The sequence below is a fragment of the Gymnoscopelus microlampas genome (assembly GCF_963454915.1).
Source record: "Gymnoscopelus microlampas genome assembly, chromosome: 4".
NCBI lineage: Eukaryota > Metazoa > Chordata > Actinopteri > Myctophiformes > Myctophidae > Gymnoscopelus > Gymnoscopelus microlampas.
This window is the reverse complement of record NC_139941.1, coordinates 23,918,510-23,945,570: the sequence shown is the minus strand read 5'-3', so window position 1 is coordinate 23,945,570 and position 27,061 is coordinate 23,918,510. Positions and strand designations below refer to the sequence as shown.

Here is a 27,061-nt window from a genome sequence, read left to right as displayed (position 1 = left end):
GACGCTGGCCGAGGTACATTTTATCACCGTGTCTGTCCGTAGGTAGTTAAGGGAAAGCCAAATAAAGTACCTGGTTGGTCACGCGAAAAGAAAGAGGCCCTCTCGAACCGAGGGCCAAGCAAACCCCCGGGTTTAAACGCTTTGTGAGGCATTACTCAGCTCAACCCCCTGCCCGTTGGCACTCGGCTCACACGTTAGGTGAAAAACTGTATTAAACACAAACATGAGCGGTGGAAAGAAAGAAGTAAATCACATCCAGAAAACCCGCTGCCATCTAGTTAACCACATACTCTTATTCTACATGGCACCATGTGAAGCTAATATAGCGAGCTAAGCCTTAGAAGCGGGGGGAAACACATCTAGGCCAAATTCCAACAGTCCAAACTTCCCTCAATTCTTTCCATGTCGATCCAAATTAATGTGAGCTGCATTCTACCAATGTAAACATCTATAATCGCCAAATGTTCGCTCATTATGAATTTACAGTAACCAGAGCCAAAAGCATGCTAGGCAATTAAATGTCTGTGCCGAGTTCAAACTGTTGCTAAAGTTATGTTTAGCAACCATGCTGGCCGCTGGTATACCAGCAAATAGAAGAAAGATGCCGTAGCAGGACATAAAAAATACATCACAGTCTCTGATGATAAAAAGAGAGCCTCCCTGACTTCTGCACTGCCTCACACTTGAAGGTCTTGTGGGGGCGTGACACTTGCACCACGCATGTTGCATTCCCAGTCCTGAGTAGCCGTGGTGATAATGTGGTCTTGCCCACTGGCTTTAGCCCCGTGTGGCTGGCTGACCCTGACTGCTGTGGAAACCTCTGATCTTAAATCAATAGCTGATGCTGCTGAGGAGAGAGAGATTGTTTGTCATCGTGTCCCTGGTCTGTCAGACAGCATCCTTACATAGCTTCAGACAATTGTAGCCTCCTGGCCATATGAACTGGCCATGGGAAAGGCCCTGGGGCAAGAAGGTGTTAGATCATTTTTTTTATTAGCTTGATACCAAAACTAATAATCTTCAGAGAGGAGGACTCGCAAGTGAGGCAGGCTGCCCAGGTCCTATATTCACACGATGACAGTAAAAACAGCATCAAATGTGAATGTGACCGCCAATGACTTGCCCTGAACACACAGACATGCAGTGAAATTCCTTGTGTGTAATGTACGTGAACGATGCATCAAATAAACAGTTTCTGGTTCAGACTACAAATAGCACTATGGATGAAGATTAACCAAAAACAGCTGAGTCAACCAAAGACTTCATGAAAGCAGGGGATGAATATACACACTGAGTCCTGGAGTGTTATTGTTCACTTTGAGCTACTTTCCACTTTGAGTTACTTTCTACTTACAGTATAGCTAAATGTCATCAGTGAATTGCTTTCTTACTTCCTCCTCATCAGCAAAAACAGAGATATCAATCTAGCTACTACTGATAACTTTACAATCAAGCGCTGACTCCTAAACAGGGTACAGATTAACCATGTGAGACCCATGGTTTTGTGTTTTTCTCATGAAGTGGTCCAGTGATGACTTATTTCTGTAGTCTCAAGGAGGAAGTTACCATCTTCTGGGTTCTCTCAACAAAAGTTGATGAGAGTTTTTTGCATTGGATTTTTTATCATTGCCGAAAATAAGCTCTATGGCAAATTCATTCATTCATTTGTCCATTTTTTAAGACACGTAAAGCTTTCAAAATGCACTAGTGGGGTATTTACTAACGCATTTTATATCATAGAACAAGAAATCCCTTAAGCCTGTGTTATCCACAGACATAATTTCAGGCTTATAACCAGAAACCCATTCACGAAACCCATAGACTTTGAGAGAGAAATTAAGTGCAAAATGCTACTGTAACTTGTTTCCTGGTTTTGTGACTATAAACTTTGCCTCTCTATAGGCCAACATTTTTCAAAAACAGCCGATCTAACAGTTCACGATGCATCGCAAAGCAACACGCTGTGAGCTTGCAGATCGGCTATCTTCGAATAGCCGATGCATAAAATAGGGCTTAGGTGGTAAAGTCCTCTAACCCTGCTATTAAATAACTATAGTGGCATGGGACTGTCATGTGTTTTATGGATTTGTACAATTAGTTTTTTATGGAAGTGTGCTCTGAGCATATAAAAAGAAACTGTGGTGAGAATTGTGCAGAGCTGAACATGAACTGGGGGGAGTCAAACACTTATTCATTGAGTCGGTTGAATATTTGTGTTTCGACTCGCTTTGGGCCAGGGTGACAGTTCCCAAATAGTGATACATTCTGTGAGGAAAAACCCTCACATGCACATTGCACACCCACTTATGCACACACTGTATAAACACACATGTACTGTACACGTGACGACGTGCATGCTATGCACACACATCACGAATGCAGGCATAGCACCTGGCCTAATGTGGCTGCTGTCACTTTGAGCGTTTGGTCTACATTTTGATGCACATTCACGTGTCACAAGTGTCACAAACCATTTTGAAACCCATGGTAAACATCACCGCAAGGGACTTGTGGGAAAAACAAGGATGGAAGAGATGACGGAGAGGCAAAGGAACGAAATAAACACGTAGTAGTAGTTTAATCAAGTAGTGGCAAGTAGGATTTCCCTAACGACAAGACAGTTTAGAGTGTACAGTATGTGAGCGCCCGCTCACACACACACACACACACACACACACACACACACACACACACACACACACACACACACACACACACACACACCTGTGAGTGTAGACACAAAGACGCACACTCCATTCATTAAGCATTCCTCTTCTCTGTCCCTGCAAGAAACATTTCAATGAAGTATCTTAATTAACATGCATACCGATTAAAATGTCATGTTCCAGAAGGGGCAGCAATCTGTCTTCCTGTCACTCTAACTCACTCACTCGCACGCACGCACTCACGCACGCACTCACGCACGCGCCTCTCGGCCAGTCACTTAATGGCTTTTTTCACCTGCACACTTAATAATAAGCAACAGACCATAAAAAGAGCTAAGAAAGGGGAGGGATGAAAGAAGAGAGCCCAGAGAAACCGAATTAGATAGTATTTCATACGACACACGTTTGACACATTTGCCTCTCAAAACAATGGTCCTATATATCCTATAGAAGGTGTCTTACTCGTGCCATTGTTATTCTCCCTAATTGTGTTTTACTGTTTCCGGTAATGAGAGGCTCAGCGTGACACAGAGGGGTAATCCTAATGGACTCTCTCCATGCACTTGCTAATTCACTGACTAACAATCACAGATGTAGAAGGTCTGTGCCACATTACAATCTATTTGGCTCCGCAAAAAGCCACAGCCTGCTTACAGCGCATACTCTCTGTACACAATGCAGCTGGCTTCACTTCACTCCACTCCAAAATAATGCCAGTTTTCTCTCTCTGGCTTCGTTTCGAGGTGTTGCAGTGTGTGTGTGTGTGTGTGTGTGTGTGTGTGTGTGTGTGTGTGTGTGTGTGTGTGTGTGTGTGTACACGCTGTGAGCATTTGCATTAGATAGAAGCCAAGGCCACTCAGATGTCTCTGTTTGTAGTCGGAGGAAGGGAAGAATTGATGTCAATAAAAGAGCCAGCCCAGTGTGCAGCGCAGCCACAATCTAGCCATGTTTTTCTGCATGCGAATGGGCCTCTATTGTTGTGCACCTGCAGCCAGTCATGTTCAGTGAAAAGCAGTGGGCGGGCCCCGGGGCCACAGAACATGTACTCATAATTGCTACTGATACGGCGGAGGTCCATCATCAGTAGCTATAGAAATAAAAAAATACACGCACACATGGATGGCTACCCACGATATCAACTGCTGTGCATGTGTACGTGCACGGTAGACCTATCCAAACACCATGACATCAAATGCTGTGCATGCATGCAAGGAAAGCCTATCCCACGGCCTTTGACATCGACTGTCGCGTTTGCGCACGGAAACGGCAGGCCAATCGCCAGGCAGACGTCAACTGCCAGCACGAAGTGGCCATTTCATTTGAGAGCTACAATTTCCATCCCATAAACTGTGGCGGATGGAAATATCGACTATGTCATAGCCTATAACCAAACAATAAACAGCAGGAACAGCAGGCGTGTGTTTACCTGAGCCCTCCAGGGCGTGTCTCTTGGGGTGAGGCAGGATTCCCATTAGCTTTTCAGTAAGTTTATAACTCTATAAGCCTCTCTCTCTCTCTCACCCTCCGCGTGTGTTTATACTCCATACTGAAGGCTCCCGTGGGATCTAATGTAGACTAATAAGGACTAATAAAGGTAACGCTGACCTTGTAATAGCCGTTTTCCTGCCAAGCTGAATGTCTGAAAGGCTGCCTTTGTGTGACCCTGGATGGCGTCATGGTAGAGTGCTGAAGGGGTTAACTCAACTACAACTACAACTTGTTGTGTCGACACAATCAGATGTGGTGTTGATATGAATGAACTCCTCTCTCTCCGTCACTCTTGCATAATTATGCATTTTGTATGTATATTGTATGACATTTATTATATTATTGATTAACCACTTTCAACCTGGAAATGTTGTTGTGGTAGACGACCGCAATGCTGCTATTTTCATTCGTCATACAACTAAGTAAATTACTATAGGACTTAAGTGGTTAACCACTTAGACCTTTGTTGACCGGGATCCCCCATGGGTCTGTACTTAGCCGCCTCTTTTTTTCCCTATCCCGATCTCTTCGACAAAAATGGCCAATTGCTTGTAGATCTGCTATTCGCCTATTATGACAGGCACAGAACTGGGATGTTTGGGTTCAAGTGGTTTAAGTTATGTAGTCAGTTTGGCGTGTGTTTGTGCGTAGCTTGCATGCTGTGCATTTTATGTGTGGAACATGAAAATGGCTGGCATCGATTAAAAGCAAACATCTGCAGGCTTGTGCTTGAATCTTCGAAAATAAAAGCACGGGGCTGCAAACAGTCTCAAAGTGCAGTGTAAATAGTCCATAAAGTGAAAGTGGGCTACACATCTACCAGCTTGACAGCTCGTGGCCTCTCTCTTGGAGAGCAAATTCTCACAGGTAGAGTTGTGAGGCATAAACCTTCTCTGAGAGCTGCAAAGCAGCCAACAGCCATGCTGTCTGTGGTCTCATCCTCCTCGCCGGCTCTCTCACCGTATGAGAGGCTTTTCAAGGTCATCAGAGTAAGGTGTCACACCGTAGAATGTGTTGGGAGCAGAAGTGGTTGAAATGGGAAGGCAAACGAATATCTTACACAACTGCAGATCTTAAACGATGGTGTTGTGGTGTTCAAATGAACCTCAGACAGATCAACTTTTAGAGTTATCCCACTAACACTTCTACTCACACTTTGACTTCTACTCCACTACATCTCAGAGGCAAATATTGTACTTTTACTCCACTACAATTATTTGAAAATTATTATAAATGATTTAGTTACTAGTTACTTTGTAGATTTTGATTATTATTACGAAACATACATTACCCACTTCAGCCCTATTTTGGCCATTTTAAAATAGCCGATCAATCAGAGCGTCGACGGTTCTGACCAATCAGAGCGTTGACGGGTCTGACCAATCAGAGCGTTGACGGGTCTGACCAATCAGAGCATTGACGGGTCTGACCAATCAGAGCGTTGACGTTGGCGTTGACAAAGTCAGATATAGGAGTGGTTGGCACCACTCAAAAATTAATGACCAGAGGAGGAATATCAAAAGCAGAGGCATATGGACCCACTTGCCCTCCATTGCAGCAGCCTCACCACAGCCATATCAAGAGGCATTACATCAAGCGCTGGTCTGATCAATTCATGTCGGCATTTGAGCGAAAGAGATGAAGGTCAACACAATGACATAATGTCAACATCGACAAACATTTGCAACGCAAGCTTTTCGCTGTCTTGTGCCGGAGGAGCGCATGTTTTCTCAGTGGCGGAAAGTAACTAAGTACAACTCAACTGCTGTACTTGAGTACTTTACTTTACTTGAGAATTAAAAGTGTTTGATATTTCTACTCCACTACAGCTCAAAAGGCAAGTATTGTACTTTTTACTTCAGTACAATTATTTGAGAACTGTAGTTACTTTGTAGATTTAGATCATTATTACAACACATACAATTAAGCCCAATTTTACACTTCATCTATTCAAAAATAGCAGATCTAAATGTTGTGAGCTCAGGGGCGTCAATTGGGTATGGCAGGCTATTGCAGCTGCCATACCCTGGCTCCAGGGAAGAAAAAAAAAAGAAGTACTTTTTTGATAATAAATCGGGAAAATCAGGCAAAAATAAGAATTAAATAACATAACCCTAACCTAACCCGAATCCTAACCCTAAAACCGAAATAAAGTAACCAGAAACTGAAAAAACGAACCCAACCCGCCCAGAACCGCACAAAAATTTCGCGCGCGCGCGTGCATGAGGTCGCGTGCATGCTGCCATACCTTAGCTTTTGCTGAACTGACGCCACTGTGTGAGCTTGTGGATCTTCTATTTTGTAAAGATTTTTTTTTATTATTACTTTTTGATACTTAGCCCATTGAGACCTGGAACGCATCTGTGTCACTTTTTCATTTGAGCTAAAAACTAAAGCATTATTTTACACATTGGCTATTCAAAAATAGCAGATATACAAGCTCATAGCGCGGCACCGAGTGCCGCGCTATGAACTTGGAGATCTGCTATTTTTTAAAACTTGTGAAAATGTGTGCAAATCTTTGAAAATATATATCATTTTGGGGGTCCTTGACATGATAAAGTTTGAGAACCACTGATGTAGAAACATAGGTTTTTCCAAAAAAATGTTAGGATTTAGAAGACATTTTGTAGAATCGGCTTCTGGTCTTAATGGGTTAGAGGATTTGTACTTGTAGCAGAGTATTTCTACATTGTGATATTGCTACTTTTATTTCTTCCACCACCGTGTTTCCTTCAGCGAAGCGTCTGCCCCTCGGAGGGACAGCAGAGCAGATGAATATTCTAGCTGCAGAAGTCTTTGCAAGAGCCTTGAGCTTGACTTCAGTCCACCAGGAGAGACATTCAACCGCAACTTGTTTTTCTGCGCGCTCTCCTCTCCCGGGCTCACCTGTTTGTGCTTCGTCTGACTTTCCGCTCGGTATCTCCGTGGGCATACTGCTAAATACACTCTCTGGTTTTTAACCCATTAACACCGGGAACGCATCCGTGTCATTTTTGAGCGGTGTAGCCGCTCCTATAAGTGGGGTTGGGAATTCGTCTTTCCCTGTACTGTGATTGGCTGACTCTATTCACACCCTTTTCGCCGTACCGTGATTGGCTGACTCTATTCAGACCCTTTGCTTTGATTGGCTAGCGAGACGCATGATGAAATAATAACCTATAAATAGCACCATGCACTTCAAAAAATCTTTTTTTTTAAAGTGAGCTTCCATCACTGTGATGACCACTGTTGTTTCTAAATAACACAGCTCACTTCACAATGGGTGCGATTTTTAGATTTCTTTGACAATTTCTTTATTTTTAATGGTGAAAATGTGTGCAAATCTTTAGTTTGAATATATATATTTTTTAAACGCGAACATTTGTAAGTCAAATCTTTGCTTCTGGGGATTCTACAAATGTCTTCTAAATCCTAACATGTTTCTGAAAAACGTATGTTTCTATATCAGTGGTTCTCAAACTTTTTCATGTCAAGGACCCCCCGAAATTATATTTATTTGTCTGCCGACCCCCCATCTCAAAATATGTTGTTCCAGGGACTCCCACAAGCAAAGATTTGAGTTACACATTTTTGCTTTAAAAAAATATATATATATTCAAAGAAAATATTCAAATTTTCAAGATATTTCTAAAATGGCAGATCTACAAGCTCATAGGGCGGCACTCGGTACCACGCTATGAGCTTGTATATCTGTTATTTTTGAATAGCCAAAGAAATCTTAAAATGACACAGATGCGTTCCCGGTCTTAATGGATTAAGCAGGCAGTTCTTTGAACGGTTTGAAGCAACCTGTGACAGCATTGGATAGATGCAGGTGCACCCCTTCTGTAGGCTTCTAAGCCACAGGGGGTGGGGGCCACCAGGGGGGGCAATTGGAAAGGACAGGCGGGGTCCATTATTATCATTATTATTTTTTACTTCAGTTCAAATTCAATTCATAAGATTATTGAACCGGTTTAACAACTTTCAACCTGCCATTCCTATTTAGGGCATTTGATAGTTAAAAATGATCAAACATTTTTTTTACGCCATTTCGCAATTAGGGAGCTACAGCCAGAGGCTATGGCTATTTGGAGTCCTTAATTGGCATGAAAAAGTTTAGGCTGCGCAAAAGCTCCTGGGTGACCTGTTAAACCAAACTCTCTCTCCCTCTCTCTCAGAGCACACACACACACACACACACACACACACACACACACACACACACACACACACACACACACAAATGATGTCATACATGTTCAGAGAGATAAACAGAGAAAGGGAAGCGAGTGCAGAGAGTGTTGAAATACGAATCATCAGTGCAATCGTAACAATGTTACCATTGTTGGGTGAGATTAAAAAAAACTGTACAAGATGTCAGCCACAACCAGCATGCAGTAAATACAAGGAAAAATCCTCAGTGTTATTTGAACTCTGAGAGTGAATGGATAGAGAATGAGAATGATAGTAGAGTGCATAAGCATAAAAGTGCATAAGCATAAAAAGCAGCAATGTGACCAGAACAAATGCACTCTCTTTTTGACTTTAGCACTCTTTCCCTCTCTGTACAAACTTAGATAACTCGCTATTAAAAAATACTAAGTGTGCAACCGTTAATTGAACTAATCAATGTGATTGATTTAAAAAAGACATTTTAATCAATTCATTTTAATCAAATAATCGATTTATAAACATATATGTATATATATGTAATATGTATATATGTAAGTATACGTAAGCATAAAAAATATGGAAAATATGGAATTTTATATACACACATAAAATACCCTTCTATAATCTAAAAAGTAATTGAAAGAATAATGTCTAAGAAAATGATCGATAGTCGCAGCCCTAAAAACCCCCGCACAAATGAAAGCACACCCACCATCAACATGTTATGCATGACATGCGGAAAAAGATAATAATAATAATAATAATAATAAACATGGGCCTTCCGAGTCTCATCCCTGTATCTGGTTGTCCGGCGTATAAATCGTAGGGCTTACAACGTGCTCCCCCTTCTGTTAAGCCGTGCTATCTAGCGGGCCACACACACAGCACAGCCCTCCACAAACTGCCCTCCACTGGCTACACATCTGATTAGGAGCACACTGTAAATGAAGCTTTAGGGAAGGAACAGATAGCGACAGCAGGAGAGACGGCAGAGAAGGAGAAGTGGAAAGATTACAATATGTAGAGAGAGAGAGAGGTGGAGTGGGGAAGAGGGCGGGGGGGCTCGTAGCAAGACTAGAATACCAATACGGGACGGGGGACGGAGCTGAGAGGAGAAGGCTGTTATCAAGACTACAGGAGAGGATAACCACTTAATGTTTCCAATAAGATTCCACTTGTCACTTTTTTTCCAAGATTTTTTGGGGAAAATAGCAGATCTACAAGCTCACAACGCGTCGCATTGCGGCGCGTTGTGAGCTTGTAGATCTGCTATTTTCAAATAGCCGACGCATATAGTGCTCATGTGGCTGATAGTCGCTAGACCTGGTTGCTGTTGTTTCTCTCGCAAAACCTGGCAACACTACCACTAAATCACTTTGCCGAAAATAGCCAATCTACAAACTCACAATGTGACGCATTTGAGCTTGTGAGAGTTCATGTGGTCAAGGTAAATGAGGAGTATATATATATATATATATATATTATGCAGCTCTGACACTTTGGGCACGGAACCCAAGAAACACTCACTTCAGTTTTTCACTCATGACTAAACAACGTGAGCGGAGCCGCGTCTTTGTCCTGAATTCACCACACAACTTTCTCTGACCCCGATTCACCGCTACCTGAGCCAGTCACAGAGCAGAGAGCAAGTAGCAGATGGCTGCTATATCCTACGCACACACATACTGCTACTGTAAACAGGCCAATGGCATCCTGCCCACCACGAGTTGCTTGAAATCCGGTCTAGAGTGCACAAATGCCCTCGCAAGAAACTGCGACTGGCCTCCTCGGAGGAAAACTGTGATCGATGAATCTCGGAATTCAAAAAACTCTCACGTTTAATTTAAGTGTATACGAAGGACGAGGTGGAGAAAAAGACACAGACCCCAAGGCTAATGCTACTTTAGCTCTAAGTGGCACTGTCCCCCCCCAAGGGACCTTCATCAATACAGTATGTTCTAATTTAATTACAGTGCGGAAGGGACTGTTTGGTACCAAGCAAGACTGCATTATCCGTTTCTAAAGTTCTAATCAGTGAGAGTCGTCACAACACAAGTTACACAATACGGCCCAAGAGAGGAGCTGAATACTGTGGTGTTTATGCTAGGGGCCGTATCTACCCCTTATCCCTAAACCTTTTAGCCATTTTTTACTATTTACTTCATCGTACAAGAGTGTTATGCAAAAGTATCGAAAATAGCCGATCTACAAGCTCAAGCAAATATTAGGTTTCCATTGACAGTGACGATATGCAATTCTACATGGAACCTTGGGAGTCTATAGGATAGCCTTCAGCGTTGCTATGGATTACATCACTTAGAAGTAGGAGGTAAGTGGGCTTGAACATCAAAGGAAAGCATATGCATAAGATGGTATACACACGTGATCATGCACATAATTCAATATTGTAGTACTTCAATACCGTGCTGAGATTTCCACTGACTTACTGTACACGGACCTTTTCCTTTGCATAACTAAATAAATGCGTTTCAGACAAACACGTGCAAACCAGTATGGTAGCACGGTGGTTTACAAACTATTTAAACCCAAGCCACACCAAAGGGCAAGTCAAAATCTCAAGAAAAAAGTAGATCTCATATTTGTGCAATTTTTGGAAATTTGTGAGAAGAAAATAAAATAAATAATACAATTTTATTTAAAAAAAAGAAAAATGCAATAATAATGTGTGGTTGTCACAAAATCCCAATTGCAGAGCTGGTCTCATGGCACACCAGTGTGCCTTGCCACATGGTTTGAGAAGCACTGCGGTAGCAGCCTTATTGCTCTCCTTTACCCGTTGTATTATTGACCAGCTGAGTAGAGGGGGATAGGCAGTATATGGTTATTAGTGAGGACTGCAGCAGCACGTTCAACAGATATGGACAGAACGATTTGACAGAGGATGATAAACAGTCACTCACAGGCCTATATGTCCATGGCCATTAGCCGTGATGTACTTTAACTTTGTCAAAGAACAGAGACAATGGATTGTGATCCCATAGAACAAGAGGAAGGGAGGGAGGGAGGGAGGGACGGACGGACGGGCGGACGGACGGAGGGACAGACAGAGGACAGACGGATGGCCAGAGGGACAGAAGGACAGTTAATGTGAGGTATAGATTAAATAAAAGCAACTTGTTACAGTGGAGTAATGCAAGCCAGAAAAGGGATGGAATGAGAAAATGTGATAGAGCAACATGGCATTAGGGAATCCAAATGAAAAGTGACCTTTAAGCGCAAATCCATTTTACATTAAGATCCTTCTGTAACCTTCCGTAAAGCAGAGGGACTCCTGCAGAGATAAAGAGGGGGTGGGTGGGGGTGCGGCTCTATTGGACGGCGACCACCAAGGCGGAGGGAACCGCGGCGGTGTGCAGGAGGTAAATGACAGGTCATAAGTCAGAGTCAGCAGGAGGAAATGACATCAGCAGGAAGTATGAATAAGCAGTGGGGGGATAATCACACAATACAAACTGACCTTGTGAGGGATTAGCGGCCCGCATAATCTCTCAAAATATACAGATGCAGGAAAATGAGAGAGTGACCTTCCAAACACAAACTTTTCCTCTTTCAAAGCTGCAAGTTTCCAAATCACTCTAGCCTGAGTTAGATGCACACAGGCACCACACAAAAAACAACAAAATGTTTTGTTCGATGCACAGCAAAACTATATTCATGGATTAAAACATTGTTTAAATGCTCCGCTTGGTTGAGAAGTTGGTCCGCAGGGCTTAGGGCTGCACGTATCCATTTTACACACACATGCACAAGCACACACGAGCACGCACACACACACACACACACACACACACACACACACACACACACACACACACACACACACACACACACACACACACACACACACTGTCTCTCCTCTCTATAAACAAAAACCTCATAGCCAGCAATAATAGGAACAGCATCTTCTTACACAGCGTGGCATTATTGAGTCCCGCGGGCACACTTATAGCATAGCGTTATTAGGAACCTCTCAGATGGGCCAGCGAGAGTGAGAAGTAGAAAAGGCGAGCGAGAGAGCAAAGATCAAACACACACTGAGGCCATTGTTACAGAGTTATCTCTATCTAGAGCACAGGGTATTAAGGCGGATATATACTTTGTTTTGCGCCAGTGACGCGCACCGGAAATAGCCAATCTACAAGTTCACAGCGCAGCGCAGCACGACACGTTGTGAGATTGTAGATCGGCTATTTTCCGGTGCGCAACACAGGCGCGCAACCGAGTATAACAGGGCTTTTATTGTCGGCCAGCGGGCAGCTCAGAGATACTACATGACTGTCTCCTCCAGTCACACACGACACCAATACACATGTGTGTGTAAAACCACAAAAACACACAGGCACAGACAGAAACATACACACACTAATCTTCTTGTCCTTCCCCTCCGCATACTTAAGCCTAAAATAGCAGAGGCTTAAGCATCTTTTCCAAAAGTTAGGCAAAGTGTGTGTGTGTGCCGAAATGTGATAGTGTGACTGAGCGAGGATATGGGCCCAAGCTATAGCATCACAGTATGTGTGTGCGTATTGTGGGTACGCGCACACGCGCGCGCGCGCGCGTGTGCGCGCGCGCGCGTGTGTGTGTGCGTGTGTGTGTGTAAATATGAATGCAAACTGAGCGTGTGTGGATGTAATCCTTGGCGTAAGTGTGTGTGTGTGTGTGTGTGTGTGTGTGTGTGTGTGTGTGTGTGTGTGTGTGTGTGTGTGTGTGTGTGTGTGTGTGTGTGTGTGTGTGTGTGTGTGTGTGTGTGTGCGCGCAGTAAGATGGTAGACAGCGTAAAGCCCTGGCCCTCATAGCTTAAGCCCCCCTCGCTTTTCTCCTCCATAAGGCAAACAGTGGATAGACCACAGGGCTTAGCCGGAGAGAAAGAAGAGCAGAGGACAATATATGGAAACTAATTCAATTTCAGCCTCTGTAGCGCCGCTCTCCAATCTGCAAATATACCACCATAGGCTAATGCATGGAAATGGAAATCTGGACTCATAGACAGACGCGACGCCACACTACCTAGTGGGGCCGAATTCTGCAGACGGAACCCTATGGAAGCAACCCTGCGAGTATATACACTCAGGGAGCAGCCATGCAGTTAAATGGCTACCTCTCTAGGCTCACCGCTGCTTTCTCAGGACCCCCGTCCCCCATATAAACAAATGATAGCGGAGAGGTGGCCTATTTAACGACTTTATAGGCAAACATTTTCAATATCTACAAGCTCAATAGGACCACAATGCCGATGCTGATGCTAGATGCCGATCTAGGTGCTGGCGTAGCGGTCCGGGCACCTACTGTAGGCTCCAAAGTAGCCTGACAGCACGTCGCGGGTTCGAGTCCCGATCCCAACAGCCTTTGCTGCATGTCACGGGTTCGAGTCCCGATCCCAACAGCCTTTGCTGCATGTCACTCCCCATCTCTCTCCCCATTTCCTGTCAACCAACTATCCTATCAATCAAAAGGCCAAAAAAATGCCCAAAATTGAACCTTAAAAAGAGAGTTACGAAAGTAACCTCTGGGCTTAAGTGGTAAAAAAAAAGAAATACTATTGATAAAATGGTGTGGCAGACATTTTGTATCTCTCCAGAAAAGTAGGAAGAAGTCTGTTGTGTGTGTGTGTGTGTGTGTGTGTGTGTGTGTGTGTGTGTGTGTGTGTGTGTGTGTGTGGGAGGTCAGTGAATATGACAGCATCCAGGTGGCCAGGTAGCAGCAGCAGAGTGTAGTCCAGCTCTGAGGTGGTAGCGCTGCATGCTCTCCCTGTGGCCGCGGCACTCTCATTGATTTGCAGAGATAATAACCCACTTTATGAGTCTTTACCCCTATGTCCACCAGCGCTTTACAACATATGTTATTTTCTCTCTCTCCTCCCCCTCTCCTATCTCTTTATTCCCCCTCGAGGAAAGAGAACACAGCTTATGAATTTCTCAACTGGTGTTCTAGTGTAATATCGCCATCGGCTTTTCCCGGCGGTCGCAGTGCGGTATGTAGGTGGGTCAGTGCTATTGGTCCATGGGGGCGGCGCGGGGGGGGGGGGGGGGGGGGGGGGGGCACCGCCAGCACTGCACTGACTGCATTCTATTTATGCTCAACGGAATTCATCATCAGGAGCCGCATAATACTCACATCCAGGTCTGTTGTGATTGGCTACATCCGTCAATTAGTCTCGAGATGGAAACATGATTATTATTATTTCTGAGTGATCTATCACCTGTCAACAGTTTCCAAATGATGGCTTAACAAGTGAATGTGAGTTGGTTTCTCAAACATTGTGTCAAGACTGAAGACCTTAGTCTCACGTTACCAGATGGTCGTAGATCTCCGGCTACCAAATGTCTGGGGACTTCTAAATGCAAGGTAGTTCCTAGAAGGATGCTCACGACAACAAACCTATGCCTACTGCTTTGGGAAGGCAAGGCTGTGACGCACGCACGCACGCACACACGCACGCACGCATCAATGACAGAGAAGGCAGCACATTGACATGCTCTCCTAAGCAAGCAACATCTGCCACACCACATTGCATTTTAAATTACTTTAACCGTCGTTCAGAGTTGCATTATTTACCTGCTGAAAAGATTTGTAGGGATTATGTTTCCATTACGTTGCCTAACATTTAGACTCAATGTAGATGGATACTTTGCAAACAAACACCATTGCAAGGAAGACAGAGAGAGAGAGAGAGAGAGAGAGAGGGAGAGGATGTGCATTATTACATGAAACAATATGGCAGTCTAAATGTCTTTACCATACCACCATGTGGCTCCACAAAACCTTATGACATTATAATTCTCATGCATCATTTTAATGTCCTAATATTGTGCAAGTTCGTGCTGCACACCAGTTTGAATGGGAAAAGCAAACTGGCATTTTACAGTTAGTATAGCACTGCACCAATTCAGGTTCCATTCACACACACACACACACACACACACACACACACACACACACACAGTTATAAAGGCACTGCCTAAGGGTCCCAGCTAACAGAATGCTGCCTCGCTTCAAAAACCATATTATAGTTTCATGACTGGTGAGAGTTACTAAGATTATAGGTCATATCGTTTTTCCATATTCCAAAGACTATAAAGGAAAGGTACTCAACTGCTGTATATACACAGTAACATCCTGAGTGGTAATTTAAGGACCCGTGAGGGTCCATTTTTACACTTTCAGAGTCAAATTGACACGCAGAACTTTGCTGTGCATATGTGAAAAATCCACACATAGTTACACTACTTTCATGCTTAGCTACCTCGCCTCGTAAAAAAAAGAAAACACTGAAAACGTATTTGAGTTTGTCTGTAGCTAAAAATCCCCCAAGGCAAGCGGAAACCTGTTAAAAGCAAAGGCAAGCAGCAGCACCACCACACTCCCCTACAGACAGGACACACACACACACACACACACACGCACACATGTACGCACAGGCGTGAATTCTCAAAGGCCCACGTGCGGCTGGGTGTATTGTACACAGATACATCTTTAAATTGGCATGCCACAGGCCTATGTCCTCCTAGATAATGATTATTGGGTATTATTAGTGTTATATATCTCCATTTGCACAGTTAAGTGTTCATTAGGCGTGGTTCTGTTGACACATCAGCTCATTAAAATACCTGCTTTGACATAGTCACCGCCCACTTGCGTCATCCACCCCCCATGCCCTTCCCTCTCACCAAAAGCACTTCTCTCCCTGTCTGTCTGTCTCCTTCATCATATGGATTGCAATCTTTTAAATACTTCAGGCATTGGTAAAAACTACTCCCCAACAACAATGCTAGTGTACAGTACCTAAGACATTAGCTGCAAAACAATAGCTTTTTACATGTGTGGATTACACAGATTATCAATAAGTTCGACATTCTAATATGATGGATAAACCAATAGGCACTCTTCCAATAAGCTTTAATGTAAGGCTAGTTCATCATTAAACGAGTTAAAATTATGCCAGAATGTTGCACATTCTCTTGACTGTACATGTCATGGTTGTTGAGGTGTTTCATATTCTCATATTGAGTACGACCTTATTATTGTTTTGAGCGACGCAATTCAATAATAAGTCAATGTGAGGGGAGGTACATGGTCCTGATATGTCAGTCCAATCTGTTCCTATTTGCCAGAGAAGTTTGCAGCTCACAATAGGAAAGTGAAAATACACAAGAAAGACATCCTCGCACATTTTAACATCGGGTGGTCCAGAGGAGTAATGTCGACTCCTTAGATGAATGAAACACAGAAAAAGTACAAACATCATGGCACTGCGTCTTTAAGGGGTGGGTCAACGAAGGCCCATCTATCAACGTTCAACCTAGTTAAAGAAAAGCACCCGAGATGAAAGAGGGAGCTGAAAGATGAATGGAGAGAGAGAGAAAGAGAAAGAGAGGAGAAAAATAGATGCTTGGTTCTGGGACGGGAGTTGTTTCAAGAAGGCGTATAATGAGATGAACAAATGAGCAAATTAGAGGACAAGAAACCTGAGAATAATAAAAGCACCTAAGATTGCATATGGTACAGCTACATACACATGTGTTTACAACATATACTGTCCATGTGCGAATGTGAGTGCTTGTTCATGTGTGTGTGTGTGTGTGTGTGTGTGTGTGTGTGTGTGTGTGTGTGTGTGTGTGTGTGTGTGTGTGTGTGTGTGTGTGTGTGTGTGTGTGTGTGTGTGTGTGTGCATGTGCAGAGTGTGTAATACGTACAGTAATGTACAGTATTCGTTGTGTGTAGTTTTGATTTTGACAGCAAATTTTGATTTAGTTTTAGTCATAGTCTTTTGAACAAAATTCCATTTAGTTTTAGTCATATTTTAGTCATCTGAAATGTTTTACTGTTAGTCTAGTATTAGTCGACTAAATGTCATACGTTTTTAGTCGACTAAATCTACAGTTGATTGAGTCGACTAAAATGAATGTTGGCGGTGCCTTGATGGCGTCGTAATGGCTGATTTTACACTTGGTTGCATGCTGAAAATAGCCGATCTACGAGCTCACAACGCGTCGCAGCGCGACGCGTTGTGAGCTCGTAGATCGGTTATTTTCAGAGTGCAACACCAGAGCGCAACCAAACATACTGGTCTTAGTTCTACTGAATCTCTTCTCCACTAGTCCCTCCCTAACATTTTAGTCTATTTTTGTTTGTCTATTACGAGATTGTCAGTATATTTAGTCTTAGTTTCAGTCATCATAGCTTAGCTTTGATTTAGTTTTTATTTAGTTTTAGTCAGTGAAAAAAGGTAGTAGCCGAACATATTTTGTCATAGTTTTAGTCGACAAAATCAACACTGGTTGTGTGCAGATACGTAGGTATACACTGGGTTCATGTACATTACACACACACACACACACATACAAAAACAGAACAGTATCACACCAAAACACAGCACAACAATGTGGACGATGTGCCAGTGCCATGATTTCATTTTAGGCAACACAGCTGGGAGGTCTGCTTGTAGTTCCCCCAAATACTTCCAGGTTCAACCCTATGGTCTCAGTAAACACACACGCACACGCGCACACACACACACACACACACACACACACACACACACACACACACACACACACACACACACACACACACACACACACACACACACACACACACACACACACACACACACACACACACACACACACACACACACACACACACACACACACACACACACACACACACACACACACACACACACGCCCGTGTAGCTCTTTCACTCGAGCTTGTATTCACAAAGATGTACACAGGAGGCCATGGATAGAGAAGATGGGCAGAGGGAGGGAGTGAAAGGGAGCGAGGGAAGAAAGAGGAGAATTACCATACGCAAAGAAAAGAGGTCTCAAGGTCTGTCTCTTTTGGTCTCTCCATAAAGCAGGTGGGCTGCCACAGACAAGATAAGCTCAGGTGGACACACACTTACGCGTTTGACACGCATGCGTACGCACACACACACACAAAACACTCACACGCATACACACAGATACATAAACAACCACACATACACACGTGATGAGGTGAAGAGGGAAATGGTGAGGCAGAGAGAGAGAGAGAGAGAAAGAGAGAGAGAGAGAGAGAGAGAGAGAGAGAGAGAGAGAGAGAGAGAGAGAGATCAGTGTCCATGCAGGTGTGTTGACTACAGTTAAGGCCACTAGCTGTGTTTTGGTGGGTCAATGAGGATGACAGTGGTGGAAGTAGATATCTGATTAGGACTGGGAGCGAGGCCCAGTTGGCTTTCTCATCAGGATCAGCTTTCAAACCAATAGTGCAGCGGTTCTCCGTTTATTCTGCTGATGAGACCGCCTCCGTCCATATGTGCCAATGGCAATTAAGCTAACGTTGTCACAACAGTCCCATAGCATGAAAACAACAAACCCAAACCCACTGTAGCATGGCGTCGCTTGAAAATAGCCACGGGCAGTGGTGGAAATGTAAATGAAAAATGTACTTGAGTAAAAGTACAAAAGTATTGGTATCAAAATGTACTTAAAGTACCAAAAGTAAAAGTGCCAAAATGTTTGAAAATAGCAGATCTACAAGCTCAAAATGCGTCGCATCGCGACACGCTGTGTAAAAGTAAAAGTACAAAATTTGCCTCTGAGATGCAGTGGAGTAGAAGTAAAAGTATAGACAATTGAAAATACTCCAGTAAAGTAAAAGTACCTCAAAATTGTGCAGTACATGAATACACGTACTTAGTTACTTTACACCACTGGCCACGGGGCAGGGAGATGAAATGCGCGGAAGATGCCAAGATGTCCTTCTCAAATCATGCGTGGACTGTTCCAGAAATGTACCACAAAAAGGATGGAGGATCTATTAGCATCTGTGCAGCCAATGGGAACTTCTCTTACCAAGGCCACACAGGCCAGAGGGTTTTAAAAACTGGGTTGTGTGCCGTCTATACTGTGTGGGCACTAATGTGAGCAGAGAAATGGTATTATTTACTGAGACTGGCACCCAGGACAACACGACATTTCACCCATTTTAAACTCCTAACCTAATCTAATCCCAAAAAGGACAGAGGAGGGCATACACCACACGTCATCTCTAAATAGAAGTGTTGGAGGAAGTTCTTGCATGTTTTACTTAAGTAAAAGTATCAATACTGCAATGTAGAAATACTCTGTTACAAGTAGAATTCAAGTATTAAAAATGTACTTGAGTAAAAGTACAAAAAGTATTGGCATCAAAATATACTTAACGCACCAAAAGTAAACATACTCATTGTGCAGAATGTCCCATTTCACAAGTTCAAAATGTATTAAAAATCTTTTGAAAATAGCCGATCTACAAGCTCACAATGCGTCACAACACATTGTGAGCTTGTGGATCGGCTATTTTCAAATGGCCAAAATATATATAAGGCTGAAGTGGTTAGTGTGTTTTGTGATAATAATCTAAATCTGCAAAGAAACTAGTAACGAAGTTGTCAAATAATTGTAGTGGAGTGAAAAGTATAATATTTGCCTCTGAGATATAGTGGAGTAGAAGTTATCTAGCAGTGGTGCAAAGTAACCAAGTACATCTACTTAAGTAAATGTACTTGGTTACTTTGCACCACTGCTAGACAGTCTCTATGCCCTTGGCTACACTTCTGAACAGAACCCAGGGTGAGGCCGCTTACATCAGACTGTATATGCTGGGCATTCACATAATTGGGGGCAAAAAAAACTTTATCTACGGCGCACGTTGTCTTCAGCTGTACGGTAAAGACGTGTGTCTTTGACATTAGTGACATACACCGCATAAACAAAACACTTGACAAACCATCAACACAAAGCTACAATGAACTGCTAGTATATAGCCTCGCAATTATGCAGATTACAGTGTAGCCCTTCACCCCAACATCAACAATTGCATGAACGGAATACAGAAATACAGAAAGACAGACTGTATAATAGTTGAGTATTAGGACAACAATCAATCAAACTAATAGATTTAATCGATTGTAAAGATAATACGTTTTAATAAAATAATACATTTTCCAAAACAGCGAAAAATCTACAAGCTCACAACATGTCGCAATGCAGTGTGAGCTAGTAGGTCACCTATTTTCACTATTTTTCCACAACACCATTGTACAGCACAGCATAAATTAGGGCTGAAGAATAATTGTTAATAAGATAATCAATAGGTGCAGCCCTATTGAGTATCATGTAGTGCCAACATGAATAGAGAAATATGAAACAGTATCCATTTACCTGAGTGGACAGAACGGTGTGTGTGTGTGTGTGTGTGTGTGTGTGTGTGTGTGTGTGTACACACAGTATGTGTGGGTTTCCGCAGGTGTGTGGCCGAGGGTGTCGGGGAGAGAAAGTTTCACAGCAACAAAAGAGGGACAATGCATTAGCAGATGCTGTTTGATGGCTGAGGCAAAGAGAGAACGCTTTTGATCAAAGGCACCACTACGTTTTTAAGAAGGACCAGCGTTTCGGCATTAGTTCGCTCTTCTCCTGCCCCTTTTGGGACCTTTCTTCTAGTCCTCAAAAAACTCGAGGAGTAGAAGAAAGGATTATATTCAATATCGTCTCAAAACCCATCGGCACCAGAGTAAAATGACATGTTTAGCTCTCATCGTCCCTCTCGTTCTCGTGCTCTGCGTCGATCCGTCTCTCTCCGTCTGTCCTCAGAGTGCATTTAAAAGGGTGCACTGCAAAAACAGAACACTCAAACCTGAGAGGCTTGTGGACATCTCAAATGGACATGGAGAGGCCATTAATAAAAATAATTAGCGCGGCAGGCTGGGCGGAAAAGCACGGGGGCCACGGCCATGGCAGATGTAAAATCTCATTTCTGTTATTCAATTTATCAGAGAGCAAAGCAGGAAACCCACCTATCATTCTGTTAGAGCAGGCATCTTCATCCTGAAAGGACACACGCACACACAGACACAAGAACGCACACACACACACACACACACACACACACCCACACGCACGCACAGATGCACGCACACACATGTGAGAGCACGTGCTCGCTCGCACACGCCAGCCCGCCCACCCACCCACACACACACACACATGCAGGCCCCATCGTCAGGCACAAAATGCCTGAGGGGTCATTAGTGAAGGAAGAAGATCAGATATCACCAATTCATCTTGGTCAGAATGGTCAGAGAGAGAGAGAGAGATAGAATAGAGAGATGGAGAAAGCGAGGGAGGCGGGGTAGTGTACAGTACATTCCTGGTTTAATGTACTATTGTGATCTTGGGGTCATAAATCAAAAAACGCCACTGCACGGACAACACACACACACACACACACACACACACACACGCACACACGCACACACACACACATACAGTACGTGGCAGAGTAGAGGCGTTGGAGGATTACAGTAACATCTGTCTCCATTTGCTCTTTTCTACTGGCAACAAACAGCAGATCATGCATTTGCATACCTGACAGTACTGTACACGCACCAGCACAGGCACACAAACAAACAAACAAAAACTCACTCACTAATAGGCTATCAGTCTCCACTGTGTGTCTACATCGTAGAGAGATGCATTTTGTCAGTAATTAGCCTCATCTCAGGGAAAGCCTGTGTACTGAAGACTGCTCTTACATGTAACACTCTTAACATGTTTCGGTCACGTTGTCTGCACCGACAACTGTTGGTGGCATGATCAGAACATGGGAGCAGATCAAAGCAAAGATGCATACCGCGTCTATACTCATACATACACACACATATATACTGTATGCATGTGCACAACACACAAGGCAGAACAGTGGCGTGCACAGACATTTTGAGGGGCAGGTGCTCAAGTAAATTATACTTTTTTTTGTTTACTTGGCCTGCTCTTTTTTCCCCTCTACACCTACTGTATACCTCTTTGCCAAAAATAGCCGATCTACATGTAGGGCTTGTAGATCGGCTATTTTTGGCTAAAGTTCTCCTCAGAAAAGGGATGCTAGGTTTCGAGTGGTTATGGTAAAAAGAAAAATCATATCACATAAAGATTTGGCGGACCCCCTGTAGTAACTCTGAGGACCCCCTAGGGGTCTCGGACCCCCTGTTGAAGACCCCTGCTGTAAACAAAAAAAAAAAACTTTTTTTTTATTTTATTCGAAAGGGCACTTCTGGTCAAGAGTGCAAAGGGCAGGTGCTCTAGCACCACCTAGAGTCTATCTGTGCACGTCCCTGAGGCAGAAGCTCAGGTGTGATAACAAAGAGGCAGACAGACAGACAGACGTCGACGCTAAGAGAGAGTCGCGTATAGTTGATGTGCTGACAGTCGTCTCTGCAGCGCTGCATAGTCAGTGTAGCCGCTGTGGACGAGTCAGAGCCGAGAGCACACCGCACCGTACAGTACAGTATAGCTTACAGCAGACTCACGGTATGGCTTACAGGAGACACGGCGGAATGAAATCAAACAGGGGCCGCTGGAGCGTAACAGAGTTCAAAAGAAGAGGGGGAAATGCTGGCTGCCTGCGCTGAGGCGGAGCAAATACGTTTCCACCAAGAGAGGAGGCGACGTATCCGACCCAACGCATACAACCAAACTCACACTAAATAGTCATCACCTCCATTTGGAAATAATGGTTCACTTAGTTCCAATTAAGGCACGCCTTGGAGTGAACTGGATTGGTGTGTGGGATCCTAACTGACAATATTCACCCGGCAGCCATTTCGCTCTTACTTCGCACTCATCGAGTATGAAGTTCAAAGCAAAATGGCCAATACGTGACTATGGTCTATACCTGAGAAAGCTGACCTAACCTCCGTTCGTAAGACATCTGAAGACAATGGCACAATTGGCCCACAACACTTGAGAAAATAAATAAGTGCTGGTCTGCCGATCAGCAAATGGAACCCCGCGGAAGTCTTCAAGTACTCAATGAAAGGAACGTGATGGAGAGCGTAACAAGTACATGGATTTTACCGTACCGTGGTCTGTGATTTTACAGGACACAAGGTAGAGCTCCTTTAGACTCCTCCCCTCCTTGGCAATGATCTCCACACACCTGCAGAGAAAGGGAGATGATGAGAAGAGAGGACGTTATGTACAATATATTTGACTATTTGCTTGGCACTTTTCCCCTACCGGCACAAAAAAAAATCTCTTTTAGGGGTGCAACAGTTAATTGGACTAATCAATTGAATCGATTATAAAAGATAATCGATATCTTACAATACATTTACGAAATCTCTGTATGACCGTCCGTCTGTCCTTCAAACTCGACCTGATATGCCCATATATGGCCATACTAATACCATCAGGGATCCCCATATATGTGCATAAAAGGGACTAGGACAGACAGATATAGAGATCTCCACATATGGACACAAGCAGAGAGACAGATACAAAAAGGGGCACAGACAGACAGACGGATAAACAGGTACTTTGACAAGTACAATGGCTATTGCATAACCGGGTGGGTCATGCATTCCCTATTTGCTCCTGACTTGCATGTTTCCCAACGGGCACGGTCTAGTTTTAATAAAATAATCGATTAATAATTCATCCATTCGTCATTATGGCCAACATGTTTTTTTTTAAATAGGCATTTCTCAAAGTATCTATATATATACAATTTGAATCCTGCGCCATGTCGGTTGTCTGTATGTATGTATGTAGCCAGTGTGACGTCATATGACATCACGGTCGTGACATCACGATGAGACACGCCAGTGTGACGTAATCTCACGACAGCATGACATCACATCCTACCTATAAATAGGTAGGATGCACCAGTTCGACGGCTTCCATCCTCAACACAACCCACGCCGACGACCCTTTACACAAATAAACTGCTAACTTCATCTCCTGCGATTTCAACTATCTTTTCACATTGTACACCACTGCACACTCCCCACAGGTCTGCCATACCAGGTCTGAGTAATCACAAAGTGGGTTTTGGTCATTGGAGAGGTGATGCACGTCACCTCTTTCTGAAGTGGGTACTTTCAAATCCTGCCGTGGATTTAGGAGAGCACAAAACTCTCTCTCACACTGTGAGGTGCCTGTAAGGTGGCACTGCAAAGTGAACGACGCGTCACGCTAGACGTTCGGGCCGCGTAGCGGCCCGAACTTCTAGTATATATACAATTTGAATCCTGCGCCATGTCGGTTGTCAGTATGTACGTTGTAACGTTGTATGTACGTTGCATCACTCCGAATATGGACACAACGCCAGTGTGACGTAATCTCACGACAGCATGACATCACGCATGACATCACATCCTACCTATAAATTCTAGGATGCCGTCAGATCGCGCCAGTTCGACGGCTTCCATAGTGGGTTTTGGTCATTGGAGAGGTGATGCACGTCACCTCTTTCTGAAGTGGGTACTTTCAAAGCCTGCCGTGGATTTAGGAGAGCACAAAACTCTCTCTCACACTGTGAGGTGCCTGTAAGGTGGCACTGCAAAGTGAACGACGCGTCACGCTAGACGTTCGGGCCGCGTAGCGGCCCGAACGTCTAGTTTTCTACAAGCTAAAAAAAGGGAAACACATTAAAAAACATGATGAAAAAAATAGAGAGTAATAAAAAAAGAAAAGAATCAATCGGAATCAGAAACTCACATATTTGTCACATCAATAAATAGTTGCATAATCTCTTTCTCTTGCAAGCTTGCACTCAAGCACACGCACACGCACACGCACACGCACACGCACACGCACACGCACACGCACACGCACACGCACAAGCAGAGGGCGGTATTCCCACGTAAAGGTTAAACAGTACAGCGGGCAGGGTCATATCTGTTCAGATATTCCTCTGCTTCTCTTAACACTGACATTAATAATTAAACACCTTATCTGATTAAAGAGGCCTACGCCAACACAGCAGGAGCACTGCGTGTGCATGTGCGTTTGTGCGAGTGTGTGGGTGTTAATGTGTGCGTGTGTGTGTGTGTGTGTGTGTGTGTGTGTGTGTGTGTATATGCAAAGGCATACTGTAGTAAGATCATCTGACATGCACTTACAGCACTTCAAAGAGCTGCTATCTGTATTCGGCCCCGTGCTCGCTCAGACCCATGGGACTGTGTGTGTGTGTGTGTGTGTGTGTGTGTGTGTGTGTGTGTGTGTGTGTGTGTGTGTGCGAATGTACTAGGAAGAGCCAGAGGGAAGATCAGAGTATCTGTACCAAGTGATTCTCTTTAAAAGCCTCTAATGAGCAGAGTATGTGCTACAACTTTGAATTTGATCACGTCGTTTGACCCATTTAACCTTCACTTCAAACTTTTTCATCGTCATGCCGCTGCTATATTTATCACTGCCAAGAGATCATGGATCCACCCACCTCTGTGTCGGCAGTTAATCTCACAAACTACTGTACTACGCCGATTAGCGTCATATTTCTTGTGCAAGCTGCCAGCAGGCCAAGGACCGAAATTCCGGAATATTTTTCAAATCCGCCAACAAGTATGCAATGTGTTCAATTTGTATTACTCTTCGTGGAGCAATCGTCCCTCCAGGCTATAGAATGTGCGTCCCGCTCCCAACCAGCGATTACACTCGTGTCCCTTTGGATGTACCGGAACTAGTCAATCATATACATACAAGTTCGCCAATGCAAGCCGACACCAAGATATACATTTCTAAACATGGCAACATACCCCCCCAAAAAACAGATTACAAATAAATGGATGATGATACAATTGTGTATGTATTTGAAAATGTGAAACAAGGCTACTATTTCATAGAGTGTTACATCTGCCGAGTGAAGCAGTGTTGTGCATTCTGTGAAATGTGCTTTCGAACGACATGAATGCAAACAGAGGCGACTATACGGAAATGCATGACTCTCACACTGAAAACAAACAAAGACGTGTGATGGGATTTCTGCAGAGAATTTGGGCTCGCTCTTTCATGTTGTTTACTCCGCAATCTCACAACCCTGCGCGCGAGAGTGAAAATAGGAAATGGAAATCTGCGGGGGGATTCGACGCGCCACATTTCTCCGGGACAACATCGTATTTTGGAGCCTCATGTTTGTTTTATCCCAATCCTTTTCTCTGGGATGCATTCGAGGTGGGTGACACACACACACACACCGACACAAATAAAAAAGATTCGCAGATTTTCACTCGATGTGAGACATGTCACACCGTAGGATCAGAGAAGGGCAAGAAATGAAGGGGAGGAGGGGTAGGACAACTCAAAATGTGTGCGGTGTTTCTATATATTCCAATCCATATTACATGGGTCTGAGTGATTCCACAGCCGTTAAAATGTGCACCAGCCCATCAGCTTTAGTTCAGTGGGCCGCATCCTCATATTTCACCTTTTCTATTGCATTTCAGCCTCTGGCCCTGCAGACCTCTCCACTATGCTGGATCTCCCACTCCCCTCCCTCTCCATGCCTGCATTTTTTTCCATTTCTCTCTCTCCTTCCATCTCTCCTTTGCTTCTTCTTCTTCCTTGCGCGCTCTCTCTCTCTCTCTCTCTCTCCCTCCCTCTCCCTCTCTCTCTCTCTCTCTGAGGTTCGCAATAAAAATCTCATCGGTCAGTTTGAGAAAGAAGGTCAAATCTGAGTAGCGGGAGGGGAAGCAAATAAATAAAAACATCTGCAGTGATTGGACATCTCCGGCCAACGAAGGAGTCTGACATCAGATCCAGTTAAGCCAACGGGTATCAGAATGTCCTGCCGAGCATCTGGAGGCAGCAGAATTACTGTAGAGCAGCTAACAAATGAATGCTAACTCAGAGACATGAGACATGCAGAGGGACACAGATAAAAAAGGATGGGGGTAAGGGTGGAGGGCAGAAGGCATAGATGGGGACCTG

General features: G+C 43.8%; 1 protein-coding gene across 1 annotated transcript in view; it reads right to left on the bottom strand.

Annotated features, from left to right (window-relative positions):
• The window catches only part of fbxl17 (F-box and leucine-rich repeat protein 17), a 273,887-nt gene that overhangs the window by 65,494 nt on the left and 181,332 nt on the right, over positions 1 to 27,061 (bottom strand). The window contains exon 9 of the mRNA XM_084055102.1: positions 23,215 to 23,291. Within this exon, the coding sequence (XP_083911228.1) occupies positions 23,215 to 23,291 (77 nt within the window). The remainder of the gene's footprint in view (positions 1 to 23,214; positions 23,292 to 27,061) is intronic.